This window comes from Bidens hawaiensis, unplaced genomic scaffold (assembly GCF_021521415.1).
Source record: "Bidens hawaiensis isolate Kalapana, Puna unplaced genomic scaffold, B.hawaiensis_p1.1 tig00041096_1, whole genome shotgun sequence".
In the NCBI taxonomy this organism is placed as follows: Eukaryota; Viridiplantae; Streptophyta; class Magnoliopsida; order Asterales; family Asteraceae; genus Bidens; species Bidens hawaiensis.
In genome coordinates, this window is record NW_027497260.1 from 64,159 (window position 1) to 80,131 (window position 15,973).

Below are 15,973 nucleotides of genomic sequence, written 5' to 3' on the forward strand. Positions count from 1 at the left end.
TACTCGGGTATCTTTGACGCTTTCGTTTATTCTTAGTCTTTCGCTTCAACTTCTAAGGTGAGTTTTCACAACCCCTTTTTAAACGCTTTCATGTTTTTGGTGGCATATGTATTTATTATCAAACTTCAAGATTTACAACTTTGCTTACAAACTACAATTCATATCATGGACTTGTGTGCTTGCGTGCGTATTTGTTATATACGTGGAATTCCAGTGGTTGTCTCAATAAGTATGATCATACGCCCCCCTTTGCACTCAGGTCCAATTGTATCGAGTGGAAAATGGACCTCATATCCGAGTACGTTGGTAGCCCCAACCGGAAAGGACCTTCGTTTGTTCTTTACACTCAGGTACATTGCATCGAGTGTAAAGAACCCTTGCTTGCGCATTTTACGAGTGCATGGAATTGCATGGTTTTTACGTAGTATATCAAACTGCAGAAATCTCACCAGCTATATTTATAGTTGATCGTATTTTATACGTATGTTACAGGTACCGTGATTAGAGGATGAAGTATTGGAAGACATTTAGTTTCTAGGTTATTCAAATAGACAAACTATTATTATAATTGTGATTTTGATTTGGATTTTGTATTATTTCGTTTGAACTTGTGTTACATGATGCTTTGAAATGAATTAATGTTATTATGGTCACCTAATAGTGTCACGTGTGTTTGAGCCATCTGTACGTCACACTCAGGTGTTTCCGCTTTAGCCGGGGTGTTACACATACCTGTATGGAACCGGGTATTTGAAAAATCCGATTTGTGCACTTTTATGGGTGCCTCTTATAAAAAATTTAATGGAGCCTTACTTATTTTTGAAAAATAAAAATTTTCTTTTTATACTAGTTAGTTAAAGTTGAGGGGTGCCTTTGCCCTCACTGGGTTGGCTTTCCCTCCACCCACGGCCAAGTCGGGTGCAACGATGGGAATATCCCCCCAATGTAAGACGGGCGTGAGCAGGATAACACGATAAGATGAGGGCAAAGAGTATTTTTAATGTTTCGTCTTTTTTTTTATTGATGACCGATCACAACGTCCATATTATCTTTCATTCTTTAAGTTCTGTATTAGAAAATGGTTCGCACTAACGCCCTATGTTTATGTAGTGATGGCATGACATGAAATCACTTTTTTTTTCACCTTTCACATGATCGTAGCAAAGTTTAACCAATTAATTGATCTCATTGGTTAGCATTTATATAAGAGAGTCCAATCACTTTTCCAATAACAAATATTAGGTTTATGCCTAAGGGCAACCAAAAATAGAAAAAAAAATTGAGGGCCAAGCTATAAAGTATCACAAAAATTTACATGTCAATCATGCTCTAAAATGTGGCTAGTCTTTTCTTTAATTACAAATAATTAAAAGAAAATAAAATAAATATAAATATTGTAATATATAACTTGTTTAAAATTACATAACACACAAATGACTGAATGAGTCAACAGGTACACTATCTATGGTGGTTCTTAAAACACATTAGATGCTACAATTCTTATTTTAATAGAAGTTACAATACCCCACAAAGCCTTTGAAACTTGGAGGAACAATAACAGAACACATCAAGGAACCCCTAATCTTACTACCAAAACATCTAAAAAAACATTTACATCAACAGACAGACAAGACATATTGTCAGCCCACATGAAAAACAAATGGGCACTTCACTTGTGTTTTAATTTTGAGTACTAAACAATAACATTGTACACTTATGAATTTGAGTTTCACAATGATGATGTTGTGGCTGTTTTTGTCTTGAACTTTCTTTGTGCTTTCAAGTCTATAATAATAACCGTAATGTTATCTTTACTTCCCTTTTGAAGAGCACGGTTCGAGAGGCTTTCTGCAGCCGCTTGGGCTGCGGGGTCGATCCCTTGACCCCGTTCAAGTGGGAGGTTGTTTGAACCGTTTTTCTTGTGCCATAACAGTATTTGTTTTCGTGCAATTTCACATGCTTCCTTGTTACTCATCACGTCCCATAAACCGTCACTTGCAAGAATCAGGCATTCGTCTTCTTTGGCTCGGGGGATGAATGTTACCTCGGGATCTGGGATGATCCATGGTTTCAAATATCTATCTCCTGTAGGAAACAATATTATTTGGAAATGTTCTTGCTTTTTTTTTCATATAAATAGAAAATACTACTTTTATGGAGAGGTTGCGGTTTTGACTTGTTTTGTTATAGATGGGTTGATTTGGGTTATGATTTCTATCAAACGGGTCAAAGAGATTTTAGCAGAAAAGGAGACCGGTTGGAAGTTACCCGGCGGGTTCTTGAGGGCATACATTCTAATTAACTTGTTCAGAATTTAATATAATACTGTAGGGGAATGTTTAATCTTTCTTAAAAATTGGACTAAAAATAATGAGCAAACTTGGCCTATGTTTTAAAATACACAGCATTTAGCTTTAAAAAAAGAAAGCAGGTTTAAAGTAACCAAAAATATATTTCAACTTCATACAACCACGCGATCATTCGATTCATGTAATATAGTTTTTGTAGCCGTATTCAACGCATAAGCCATTTCATATTTATTAAATACAAAAATAGACAAAAAAAAAAAAGAAAAAAGGTTTAAAGATCAACCCAATCGTTTTTGTACTAAAAACGCGAACCCATTTTGGCCAGTTACCCACAGCATGCCCGACCAACCCATTTTAGACATTTGACTCAAAGTCAACACTACTGTAAAGAGCATAACAAACACATACCAATAGATCTTGACATTGCAAGAACACCGAAAACACGATGCCCATTCCATTGTATAACCTTGCCTCCAGCTGCTTCAATTCTTGCGTATTCATCTTCTCGGTTTGGCTATTTCAATATAAATCAACACATTAAACACTTAGATATTAGCATATACAAATTAAGAATGTAGCATAAAAACAAAGGTTAATTTCATATATACCCCTATAAACTTGGAAAATATCATATATACCCATACAAAACTAAAAATATCGTATATGTCCGTACAAAGTAGTTACAAATATCAAATATACCCAATTCGTTAAAAGCAATTTAATAATTGACCATTTTACCCTTATTATTCTAAAACTTTCAAATTTCATATAGTAACTGTAGCTTCAAAAAAAAAATTTTCCCATTTTTTGCAAAAACTTGAACATTTCATATATGACCATCTTGCTTATCGTCATTGTTGACCAAAATCCAAATGAAAATTAGGGTTTAAACAAATATAACCGAAAAGGGTAGAATGGTCATTATGCAAAATTAATTAAAGCTTGGTATACATGAAAATTTTCAACTTTTTAAGGGTATATATGATAAGCGTGTTTGGGACTGCATATTAAAAGTTAAAACTGCTTGTTTGACCAAACACTACGAAAGTCGAAACTTTCACGAGTTGGAGCATAACCAAAGATGTTTTTAATTTTATCTTACTTTATGATCTACAGAGAGTGCCATAGCTTCTTTCCCTCTGCATAAAACCGCCCTCGAATCGCCACAATTTGAAACTATAATATGCGAGGAACATATTAACGCGACGACAGCAGTGGACCCCACGGTTTCAGGAGCGATGGGTTCACCATTCCCTTTTTTTCCTCCAATCTCCTCATCAACCTTAAGGAAACAGTTAAAAAATGCTTTTCTCCACATCTCTTGACAGTTATTATTAACACCACTTTCATCACCACCGTAGCTCGCAATCAGAGGCACTAGTTCCTCTTGCAAAGCAGTATGAACACGGGTACTACAGTAATTTGCAACCTGAACATAACATTCATAGTATTATTATATACGTATGAAAATGAAGACTTGTTTAACTAAAATCATGTGAAAATGTTGAAAAACATCAAATGTCATAAGACCCCACGTTTGATTTTGGTATTGTCGGAACAAAAGAGATGTGATTTGACCTTTTGAGGTCCTACAGTTGACTTCTTGTTCAAAATATTGGTTAATGATTTTCTTAAAAATGCAAACAAATTCATGTTTTTGTTTTAATACACTTCAAAAGACTTCAACTTTGTTAATGAATTTTATAAAAGAATATGAAGACTTATATCCAGATATAAATTTGAAAAGTAATCACTTTGACCTCAAAGCCAAACCAAAAAACAAAGACTAATCGAGTTCAAACATAACATTTAAGTATTTAACAGATTAACAGCAGCCTAAATTCAAGAGAAAATCTTGAAAAACATCATTGTAGCTGACCCATCTCGTGTATTAGTAACTCTTTCTCAGTTTGCTTTAATTAGATAAACAAAAATGTTGACTTTTGAGGTCAGATTTTGACTTCTCAATCTAAATGTTGGTGCTTATTTTGTTACAAATCAACAATGTCATAAATGATATAATTAAAACCATTTGACCTTGTTACTGACTTTCCATAAAATACATGAAAATTTATAACAATTTCAAAGCTGAAAACGTAAGAGGTCTGACCTTAAAAAGTCAAACCGCACCATTCACACTCATATTTCAAATGCATTAGAAACAGAAACAGATAGATACCTGAGAACCACCATGACCATCATAGATTCCAAAGAAATGGGTGGTCAAATGGCTCAAACTTTTGGTCATCCGGTCAACAACACCGCGGTCACCGGTCAACATCTGAACAGGAACCTTCAAGAATCTTGGCACGGTTGCAACCGCATCTTCCATCTCGGGCCTCCTTCCACAAATAGAAGTAAATCCCCACAACGGCACACAATCAACTTCAAACACACTCCGCGCCACCGCCGCCGCCCCACCCGACACTTTCTCCGAAATGACCAAACAAACCTCACCCACACAAACACTCTTATCACCATCGTGTGAACCCAACGCACTCATCTCAGACGTTACACTCTCAAATGCTATCAAATCCTCACCACACAAACCGGTCGAATCACTCACAATCGCGTTATCGAACACGCGATCACCCTCTAACGACATCACCTCATCTTCACTTTCTTGAAATCCATCATCTTGAACATGATTGCAGTCATGATTATTAACAGAATCTTGAACCAAACTAATCTTTTCCGCCATAATTTGTTCTATCCCAGTAATAAAACCAAGGGTCTCCTTCAAAACAAGGGTTTTACAGACCGAATTACCTAAACTCGATGGCACTATCACCGCCGAATGCATCTCCTCCATCAAAATCACTATCTTGATTAAAACTAAATTTACAAACCACCCCCTCAAAAGTCACACGAACTGTCATTGTTTGACTAATTCATCCAAGATTCATATAACCCCATGCCTATAAACAAACCCAAGATTCATCAAATGGTGGCATAAAAACCAAGATCTAGCAAACAAACAAGAACCCAATACCCAAAGTCATCAAAAAATGATTTTTTTATGTGGGTATGAATCTTTATCAAGTTTCAAGAAACACCCACAAATTTTTATCAATCTTTACAACTCTAGATGCAAGAAAGATTGAAATGAACTAAAGAACCTAGTAAAAGAAAGTTAAAAAGTGTTGGAAATCACAAGGAAACCCACAAAAGATGAAGCCTTTTTGTTCATAAACTTTTGGGGTTCCCTGGATCTGAGGCAATAAATCACAACCAATTAAAAAAAATAATAAATAATAAATAATAATAATAATCAATATTAATCATCAAACATGTGAAAGTGTTTCCAGCTTACCTAATCTTTACTGCTACTGACATAATCCAGAACACTTGTTCTTGTTGCTGTTCATCACAACCTTCTAATCTGATTAAACTCTTCAAGAAAATTATATATAAACAATAAAGGTTGAATCTTTTTGAGTTAAATGTGATTATCCATTTCTTGATTATTGATGAAGAACATGAAAGTGAAAAAAAAAAATTGGGGGAAAAAATTATAAAAAAGTATATATATTGTTTTAAAATGAAGAAGAAGAAATTGAGTAGACAAAAAACTGAGAAAGCATAATAAGTCATCTCCACACATTTAAGGCTGAGGGGTGCGGAGCGCTAGTCAGGACGCGAGAGGGAGTTCGCTCGCGCCCCGGGGCGCGAGAGCCACACCACCGGGGCGCTAGAGGGGCGCGAGAGGGGCGCGAGAGCGGAAAACGAGGCTGGCGCCAGGAGGCTCGCGGGACAGGTTGAGCGTGAGGGGTGTCTTGGGATGCAAAATAGAGCCGTTGGGGTTTAAGCTGGGTGTCTTGGGAATGTTTCAGCATATATATATATATATATATATATATATATATATATATATATATATATATATATATATATTCGTGCAGAAAAGCTTCAATTCAACCACCGAGTGTAGGTGACGCCGATGGTGGTGGAGGTTACGGTGGTGGTGAGGAGGAGGAGAGAGAGTGAAGGTGCCATGGTTTTGACCGGATTCCGGTGGAGGTTACGGTGGTGGTGAGGAGGAGGAGAGAGAGTGAAGGTGCCATGGTTTTGACCGGATTCCGGTGGAGGTTACGGTGGTGGTGAGGAGGAGGAGAGAGAGTGAAGGTGCCATGGTTTTGACCGGATTCCGGGTTGAGAAATTCCGGTTTTGACCGGATTCCGATTGAGTTTTTGAAGACCGGATTCGTTGAGGTTTTGACCGGATTCCGATTGAGTTTTTGAGAAATTCCGGATTCGTTGGGTAATACATTTATAAAAAAAAAAAAAAAACCGCTCGCGCCCCCTCTCGCGCCCCTCCACACCATGCCCCGGGGCGCTATCACCACTACCAATACCCATCTTATCAAGTTTCTCTCTCTGCCACACGTCACAATATTATTGGATGGCGCCCCCACTCACGCCCCCTCTCGCGCCCCCCACACCCCTCAGCCTAATTGTCATCTCCTTTATATATTTTTGTCTTTTGTATTGACCAATAGAAAGCCTTCCATGTCCCCCCTAAAGCATCATCTATTGTGAAGTCAATTCTATATCTTTATTTATTTTATTTTATTTTATTTTATGGGCAATAATAAATGATGAGATTCGTAGACACATGATAAGGGGTTTTTGGATTGTTTTTAAAGTATTAAATTACGCTAAAATAAATATTTTATTTCTATAGAAATTAAAATTCATATATTTAGTTTGGAAAAAAATATTAAGAATCAAATTTAACTTTTTAACAATTACAAACATACATGATCAAGCAAAAACTGAAGAGAAGTGTATGGAGTAGATTATAGATTATAGCCACTAATCAAAGTTTACTTTTTAACTGTTAAGATTAAAGAGGTTACAAAATAATAGATAACAAAAGTTTAAATCTTTAATACGGTAAAGCTGTAAAAGCATTTATCATGAGATATTTTAAGATAAATTTATTTTCATCAATTTTGATTAAAATTAAGTAATTTTTTCATGCTCTATGCATATGCATATATATAGAAAATATGTCTTGTAAAACGAGAAACTAATAACTAGTGATACATGTAGTGTAATTATGATGTATACATTGCATAAAATATCAATATATTAGTTATAAGGTTATGTGATTTTATGCATATGTTATGAAATCATTCATATGACAATTATAATATTACACAACTATAATGTTGTGTGATTACAATATGTTGTCATCCGTACATATAAATATCACCTAATTACATGTGTCGTGTTTGATAAATGTGTACGCTTAATAGAGAAACTTGGAACTAAAACCGGCCTTAATATACACAACTTTTAAAACATCAAATTTCCTTAAATATATAAATCAGGTAATTATTTGATAAATATTAAATATGTCATTGTTTAATGTAATTTAACAATCATAATAGACGATGATGATAATAACGTTAATAATAATTTTAATAACTATACATATGGGGATTGCAATATGTATCCCTATGAGGATACTAAATCAATACATAACTTATAGATGAAAGTTTAATATAAAAAAATAATAAATAAATAAATGAAGTATCTAGTCTAGCGAATATGATTGTAAAACTTGTAAAGAGAGAGAGAATGATTACTTTACAATTTATTTGTGGTGAAAAATTGTTGTGAGTGACGTGTTGTAAATAAAATATCATATCCCACCATGTAAAAAGGAACTGCACTTAAATTATTCGACTTCTTATCATTCAACATTTTAAATAAATAAATGCTATATCACATGAATACGAAACTTATTTTTTAGTCTAGGGTGTTCGTATTAAAATCAGATTGAAAAAATCAAAATTCTAATTAGGTTGCACAACCGTCCAGCAATCGAGTCAAATTCAAGTATAGGTTTTCCTAACAGTATCATTTAGAGTAAATTATACCGGTAGTTCATCTAATTACTTAAAATTTTGCTTTGAATATTAATTTTTGAAAGATTACGTATATAGTTGTAATTGATTAATAATTATGCTACCTGTATTGGACACTTGTTTTTACTTTTTAGTGTATACTTTAATATACATATAAGAAAAGAAAGCATTACCATTAATTAGTAAAGATTTAACTACATAAAATAGTCTTTGTTTAAAAAAAAGTAATAAATAAAAATACCGAGTTTTGGTATCTAATGTTGGAAAGTGGATTTTTTTTTTCAAAACTGTTAACTTTTATAAGCAAACCTCTAAGCACACCCCTCTCCATGAGATGTAGAGGAGCCAAAAAAACTAGCAATTACTCAAACTTGAAAGAACACCACTTAGACCAATTTAATGATTTACAATTCGATCTATCTTTAAATCATAAAAAGCCGAGAGACTTGATTTCTCTAATTATGTCTTCAACCTTTATACTTTTGCCTTCAAACAACCTCTCGTACCTAGCTTTCCAAATACTCCAACAGGTGATGATCACAATACCGTAAAAAACATTTTTTTCCAACCCCCCAACCCGAATTATGGTGTGCCTCTAACAGATCTTTAATCGAGAGGCAACCACCGGAGGAATTTTACACCACGAACTCACGAACCCCCAAACCGCCGAAGCCACCTCATAACCAATGAAATTGCGATCCGCAGTTTCAATCTCTGAGTCACAAAGGCCACATAAACAAAAAGGAGCTTGAACATTTCTTCTTCGTAACGTCTCTTGGGTATGCATTTTATCCATCTCCACCCTCCAAACATGAATTTGACACTTTATAGGCACCCATTTGCTCCACTCCATTACAAAACTATTAGAATAACCCCTACTTAGAACTAGAAGATCCTTAACCGACTTAACCGAGAACACCCTTGTTGAGTCTCCCAACCACAACCAAGAATCCCCTCCCCCTTTCCAAGAAGCCGAAAGCAAGGTCGTGAAACAATTTTCCCATTCTTACCTTTCTACATCTGAGGTCGGGTTCCGAGTCCAATCCCAATTCCAAACTATAAGATTGTTTTCCCATCTAAAACGGTCTCTCACCTTACACTGCTTTTGTTTTTCCAACTTGTAGATGTTAGGAAAGTAAGGGGATTTAAGACTATATTTCATCATAAGTTCTCGTAATTTAAGTTAAAATGACTAAAATATTGTAAAACTTGGTGCGTTACTAACTCGAAAGACTCAAATGGTTAATGCAAAAAATATTATGGTGGGTGGAAATGGAAGAACTCAAATGACGGTTTAGAGGTGATCTAAGGTCCAAGGATCAGGTGTTAGTAATTTTAGAGTAATTGGAGATTAACTTGTTGATCAAGTTTAAATATGAATCAAAATAAGTCGGGTGCGGGGTGCACACTTATTCAATCTTATTATGATTAATACCCTAATGGTACTTAGGAGTGAAGCCCCTAAGTAATGGAGGTTCCAATGGTGGTGGGTGTCCGCCAGGGGGGTAGGGATGGCAAAATAACCCGAACCCGACGAGGTATACCAGAAACCCGAAGCCTGATGGGTATTGGGCCGGGTATGGGATTAGTTTAGAAATTTCTTCGTGGGTACGGGTCGGGCATGGGATTTGGTGATACCCAACCCAATTACCCAAAAAGACATACCCGTTTACCCGAACTATATACCCGAAATAAAAAACCGAAAATTCTTTATTATTAATTTCATTTTTTCTTAACCTTTGGAGTTTAAGATATGTATTAAAAAAATTTTATTTATGTTTTATATGTCATCAAGTTTATACATAAAGTTATACAAAAGTTATAGTGCTATTATTTTTTTATGATAAAGTTTATATAGATGTAATGTGTTATATTTTAGTTTGTAACAGTTTATATATAAATAAAAATATATTCGATAACTATAATGGTAAAAAAATTTACTTAAAATCCTAACGAAATTTTTTTTGAACAATCTAATGGGTATACCCGATACCTGACGGATAATTAACCGACACATACCTGACAGGTAATGGCCGGGTATGTGACTGAATTTTATAACTGGGTACGGGTATAGGATTAGCAATACCCGACCCGTTGCCATCCGTAGCACGTGCGCGCGCAGGGGGGGGGGGGGGCGGTGCTCTTTGTGGAAATTTTTTATTTTGGATATATGCTGCTTCATTAAAATTGTATCAAAAATTTAATTAATTAAATTTGTTATAAGGTTGAATGAAACAAACAGGAGCGTCTATTGTGTAGTTTTGAAATTCAATACATACTAATTGTTGTGACTTGTGATAGCCCAAACCTAATACCAATCATCTTGATCATACGATATTGTTCTCTGGTTCATCATATACTCTCACGAAAAACATACTTGATTCGTGCTCAAAATTATGAGTTTTATCCAATCATTTCATTTGTGAACCACAAATAGTTTTTGATATAAAAGTGTGATCATGATTCTCAGAAATCCAAGATACCCGTTTTATTCATAAATTCCCCAACATCAGGTTGAATACCTCGATACCTTAGTTATGTTTTCTTACAAATTTATTTAAACTATAAGTTTAATTTGATTGTCATTCCTAATTTAAATGTCTTGTTAGTTAAGTTATTAGTTGCCAATAAATAAGGCCAATACTTTATTTGTATTGATTAGGTTCTCGTTTATTTATTTTTAATAAAAAAATTGTCACACAAAAGTGTTTATGCAATATCATGTTCGGTTCGGTTTCTTAATTCATTTGATCGAATAAGATCAACCAAGTGGTATCAAAACCTAACGACCCAGACTCGTGTTTTTAATTGTTCCCCATCGTGTTCTGGTGTTTCCGACCGTAGTTAAGGTTCCGGTCGCAGTAAAGCATCCTATCGCAACTGCTCAAGCTCAATTGCAGGAAAGTTACAATCGCAGCATAATTCCAATTAGGAAAATTGGAAATAAATAATCCCACCTTTTGTGTATTGGCCGATAACAATCCCACCTTTAAAAATTACTAGCAACGGTCCCACCTTTTAACTATTTTTGTCTCACTGGTCCTCCGTTAAAAATACTTAACGTCGTTATGGTTTTTCCCTAGTTTCAAACCGATGTTTTTGATCTTTTGATCGGAAGAACGATATGAGTCGACTGATGTAAAACTTATCTCGAAACGGTGATTCAAATAGCTTGATTTTTGTTAATTGGAAATTCAATCACCCGAATTGAAACACTGTTTCGTCGTTTGGAACACCATTTCGAGATAAGTTTTACATCGGTCGACTCGTATCCTTATTCCAATCAAAAGCCCTAAAACATCGGTTTGAAAATAGGGAAAAAACATAACGACGTTAAGTATTTTTTTAACGGAGGACCAGTGAGACAAAAATAGTTAAAAGGTGGGACCGTTGCTAGTAATTTTTAAAGATGGAATTATTATCGGCCAATATACAAAAGATGAGATTATTTATTTCCAATTTCCTTCCAATTATAGGAAAAAAAACGATTACTAGAAAAAAATCCAATCAAAGAGTAGAAATATCCAAAATCCCTTTAGCTGAGCCTAGTCAAGATAGAGCCCTCTCGAATATCATTTAAACTGGAACATGATGGAACGATGAAGAAGATAGAAATGGTTGGGAGTTTTCTTAAATCTTCCATGCTATTTTAAATCACTTTTGATATGTCAGAATAAGGAGACAAAGATCAGAATGGTTGGGGGATAGGATAGGTTCTTCTACGAATATGTAATGCGTCATATTACATACTTAACAATAATAATATATATTTTCAATACGTTTTTAGTTTTGTTGTATATGAATACCAAACTTTAAATTGAAGATAACAAATTAGTTTATGTTACTTTTTTTGAAAAAGTAATAACATGTAAAAAAACTCAAAAATGTTTTAAAGAATGGAACAATTTGATAAATACCACCATAACGGCCATTTCTTGTTGTCTATTTACATTAATAGTAAAAAATAAATCAATTAGAAATTATATCTTTTCCCACTTGAAGATTTAAACAAGTCTCTTCTTGCTAAATGGGCTCGGCGGTTAAAAAACGAGGAACATGGTTTGTGACGGAAAGTGGTTTCGGCCTATCATAACTCGAGACTCTCTTGGTCCATGATGCCTCTCAAAAAGGCTCTTGCGAGTACTTAGAATAATATCGCGAGGATAATTTTGAATATAAACTTAAACGCTGTCCCTTTTCAAGCTATATTAGATACCATTTTGAGGGGGGGGGGGGGGGGGGACTGGTTACAACTTTAGCTTGATCCGTGGGTGTCAAGGAACCCACTTCGGGTCTTGTTCCTGAACTTGTAGAGCCTGGAAACGAATAAGAAAAGGTTGGTGGTGGATGGCTACTCTCGGGCTAATAATTTCATGACTTCGATTTGGCGATGGTATTGTGCGCTGTCCACGACAATAGAGTTATTAGAGTGGCAACAACACTCACCTATATTTAATATAGCTAAGGTGTTGGACTCTTTAGACAAATGGGTTTGAGAAGGAAGTACCTCCAATTCTTTCTCGGTTAAATCGGTTAGACAACTGTTGGGTAACCAAATTGTTTCCCTGGGTTTGAGTCGTTCAAACGGTGCAATTGGGTTTCTTTTAAATGCAACACATTCGGTTGGTGTGCGGAGATTGATAAGATCATGACTTTAGTTGTCGTTTCTGTAAGGATTGTTTTCTTGAGCTCCCACTTGTGTCCACTTTGTGGTGATGCTAGGGTAATCACGGATCACATATTCATATCATGCTATGTTTGTTAGAAGATTGGGTATAAGTGTGTGTGAATGGATGTCTCAAAAATTGTAGTGGTAACACTTTTCTCCACATCGGTTAGGGAACAAATTTAAGAATGGTTATAAGGTGCTATTGTTACTACCCATTTGAAAATTTGTAACGTGTTTTACTACAACTCCTACCCGCGCGCAGGGGGAGGGGTGCAAATTTGGGTTTCCAGACTATAAATGTATCGAACTTGTGCATGTCCACACGTCCCACGGACACGAATGCAGCTCTGAAAACCCGAGCCTGCGTTAATTGGGTCATTATTGGTACCATATGCATAAGTTTAAGACACAAAAAAAACACACACACACACACACACAGTTCTCTCTTCTCTTCTGCAGCAACATTATTCTTGATTTCCTTTCAGGAAACTCGTCAAGTCCGGCAGCACGCTACGACTGTTTTGAACCGGCGTTCCCTGAGAACAGACCGAATCTGTTTAAGGGAATTGTGTCAAACACAAGCCCGGTTCATCATTAATGTTTATAACTTCTATTTCATTGTTACAATTTTAATACAAGAATACCAACAAACTTAAACATATTACTAATTTTTCTTGATTTCATTTCAGAATGTCCTAGTCCATGAACACTGCCGTTTCCGCCATCGTCACTTCCGCTGTTGCTGTTACAGCAAATTTGGTTGCGCCACTGCCTAATGCAGTTGCGTCTCATGCTGAGAAACCGGAAAAATTCAACGGTGTGAATTTCAAATAGTGGCAGCAAAAGATGTTCTTTTATTTGACCACGTTGAGCCTTGCGAGGTTCTTGACTGAAACCGTTCCCCATGTTGATGAAGGGGAAATGGAAGCTCATTTGGTGAGCGCGGTTTAGGCTTGGAATCATTCGGATTTCTTGTGCCGGAATTATATTTTGAATGGTATGGTGGATGTGCTGTATAGTGTGTATTGCAAGGCCAAGACTGCCAAAGAATTATGGGAGTCTTTGGACCGTAAATACAAAACCGAAGATGCCGGTGCTAAGAAATTCATGGTGGCTAAGTTTTTGGACTTTAAAATGATAGACTCAAAAACTGTCATGAGCCAAGTCCAAGAGTTGCAAGTTATTCTTCATGATGTTCGGGCGGAAGGAATGCCGCTTAGCTAGACATTCCAGGTTGCGACTATAATTGAAAAGCTACCACCAAGTTGGGTTGATTTCAAGAACTATCTCAAGCATAAGGGAAAGGAGATGACCCTTGAAGATCTTGTCGTTCGTCTTTGTATTGAAGAAGATAACAAAATTGCTCTAAAAAGGATTGATGGTCCTGGAATGGCAAAGGCCAATGTTGTTGAACATGGTCAATATTCAAAGGGTAATAAAAATGGTAGAAAGAAAATTCATGGGAAAGGCTCCAACGTTGGTCCTAAGGGGAGAATTGGGAAGAAGAAGAAGTTCCAAGGAACTTGTTATTATTGTGGAAAGCAAGGCCATAGGGCCAATGAGTGCAAGCTTCTAAAGAATGAAAATGCTCGACAAGTGAATATGGTTCGTGAGGTTGAGAACCTTGTTGCTATGGTCATGGATCTCTCGATTTTGGTGACCGAAGTTAACTTGGTTGGGCAAAATAACAAGGATTGGTGGGTTGATACTGGGGCTACCCGTCATGTGTGCTTTGATAAAAGCCTCTTTAGCACTTTAAAGAGGTGACAAATGGAGAGAAGGTTTTCATAGGAAACTTCGCCACGGCCGAAGTCAAAGGCGACGGGAATGTGATCTTGAAGATGACTTCGGGAAGGGAACTTACTTTGTCCAATGTGTTGTATGTTCCTGAAATTCGTAAGAACGTTGTGTCGGGGTGGCAGTTGAACAAGTTTGGTTTCAAAATGGTTATTGAGTCGGATAAGGTCGTGCTGACCAAAAATGGTTTGTATGTTGGTAAGGGCTATGACCTTAATGGTATGTTTAAATTTAATGTAACCATGTTTAATGGAATGAATGAGAACACTACTAGTTTTGCTTACTTGCTTGAGTCTTCTAATGTTTGGCATGGTAGACTAGGTCATGTTAACTTTAATTCCATTCGACGTATGATTAAACTTAATTGTATACCAACATTCGATATTGACTAAAACAATAAATGTGAAACTTGTGTCGAAGCAAAACAAACAAGATCGTCATTTAAAAAGATTGAACGATTCACCAAACCCCTCGAGATGATCCACACCGATATGTGTGATCTAAAAGCAATTCCAACTCGTGGTGGGAGTAAGTACTCCATCACGTTTATTGATGATAGTATGACGTATTGCTATATGTACTTACTTAAGAGTAAGGATGAGGCTATTGATAAGTTTATCTTGTTCAAAGCCGAAGTTGAGAATCAACTAAATCCGAAAATCAAAAGAGTAAGGAGTGGCCGAGGAGGTGAATATGTTTCACCTTTTGTTGATTTGTGTGAAAGAGATGGAATCATACATGAACTCACACCTCCTTACTCCCCTCAATCAAATGGCATAGCGGAACGGAAGAACCACACTTTGAAAGAACTGATGAATGCCATGATGATAAGTTCTGGTGTAAGCCAAGACATGTGGGGGGAAGCAATCTTATCGGTGTAAGGCACCGAACCCCAGGAACCCCACAGTTGGTAATCATTCAAAACACTTTTAAAAATATTTAAACTTAAAATGATTCATATCATTAAAATAAGTAATTCAGAGTATAATTTAGCGGAAAACATAAATAATAAAATAAGTTCCCAAAACTCGGGAATTTTGCCCAAAATCAACATAGTTATATTTAAATAAAAATTTTAAAAAACAAATGTTTAATAGTAAAACTTCAATTCCCGTATGCCCTTCACCGTCCAAGTAGCTTCGAGCACGTCCAAGCGATAAGACATCCTCTTCCTAACCTGAAACTCACACTAACATGCACACAAAGTCGGCTTGAGCTGAGTGAGTTCAAGTTTTAAGTAAATAACATCAGTAGTAATAGTTAAGATAGTCAAACCAAAAGTTTTAAAAAGTAAAAGGGTACATCCATCAAATCATCATTAC

General features: G+C 35.8%; 1 protein-coding gene across 1 annotated transcript; it reads right to left on the reverse strand.

The window, feature by feature from the left end:
- Positions 1–1,468: 1,468 nt before the first annotated feature.
- Positions 1,469–5,200, reverse strand: LOC143592609 (putative protein phosphatase 2C 6). Its single transcript, XM_077072493.1, has 4 exons — positions 4,489–5,200; positions 3,412–3,738; positions 2,718–2,823; positions 1,469–2,085 (listed from the first exon to the last, which is right to left on the reverse strand). The coding sequence occupies exons 1-4, from the start codon at positions 5,119–5,121 to the stop codon at positions 1,730–1,732; spliced, it is 1,422 nt and encodes a 473-aa protein (XP_076928608.1). The 5' UTR covers positions 5,122–5,200; the 3' UTR covers positions 1,469–1,729.
- Between the last annotated feature and the right edge of the window lie 10,773 nt (positions 5,201–15,973).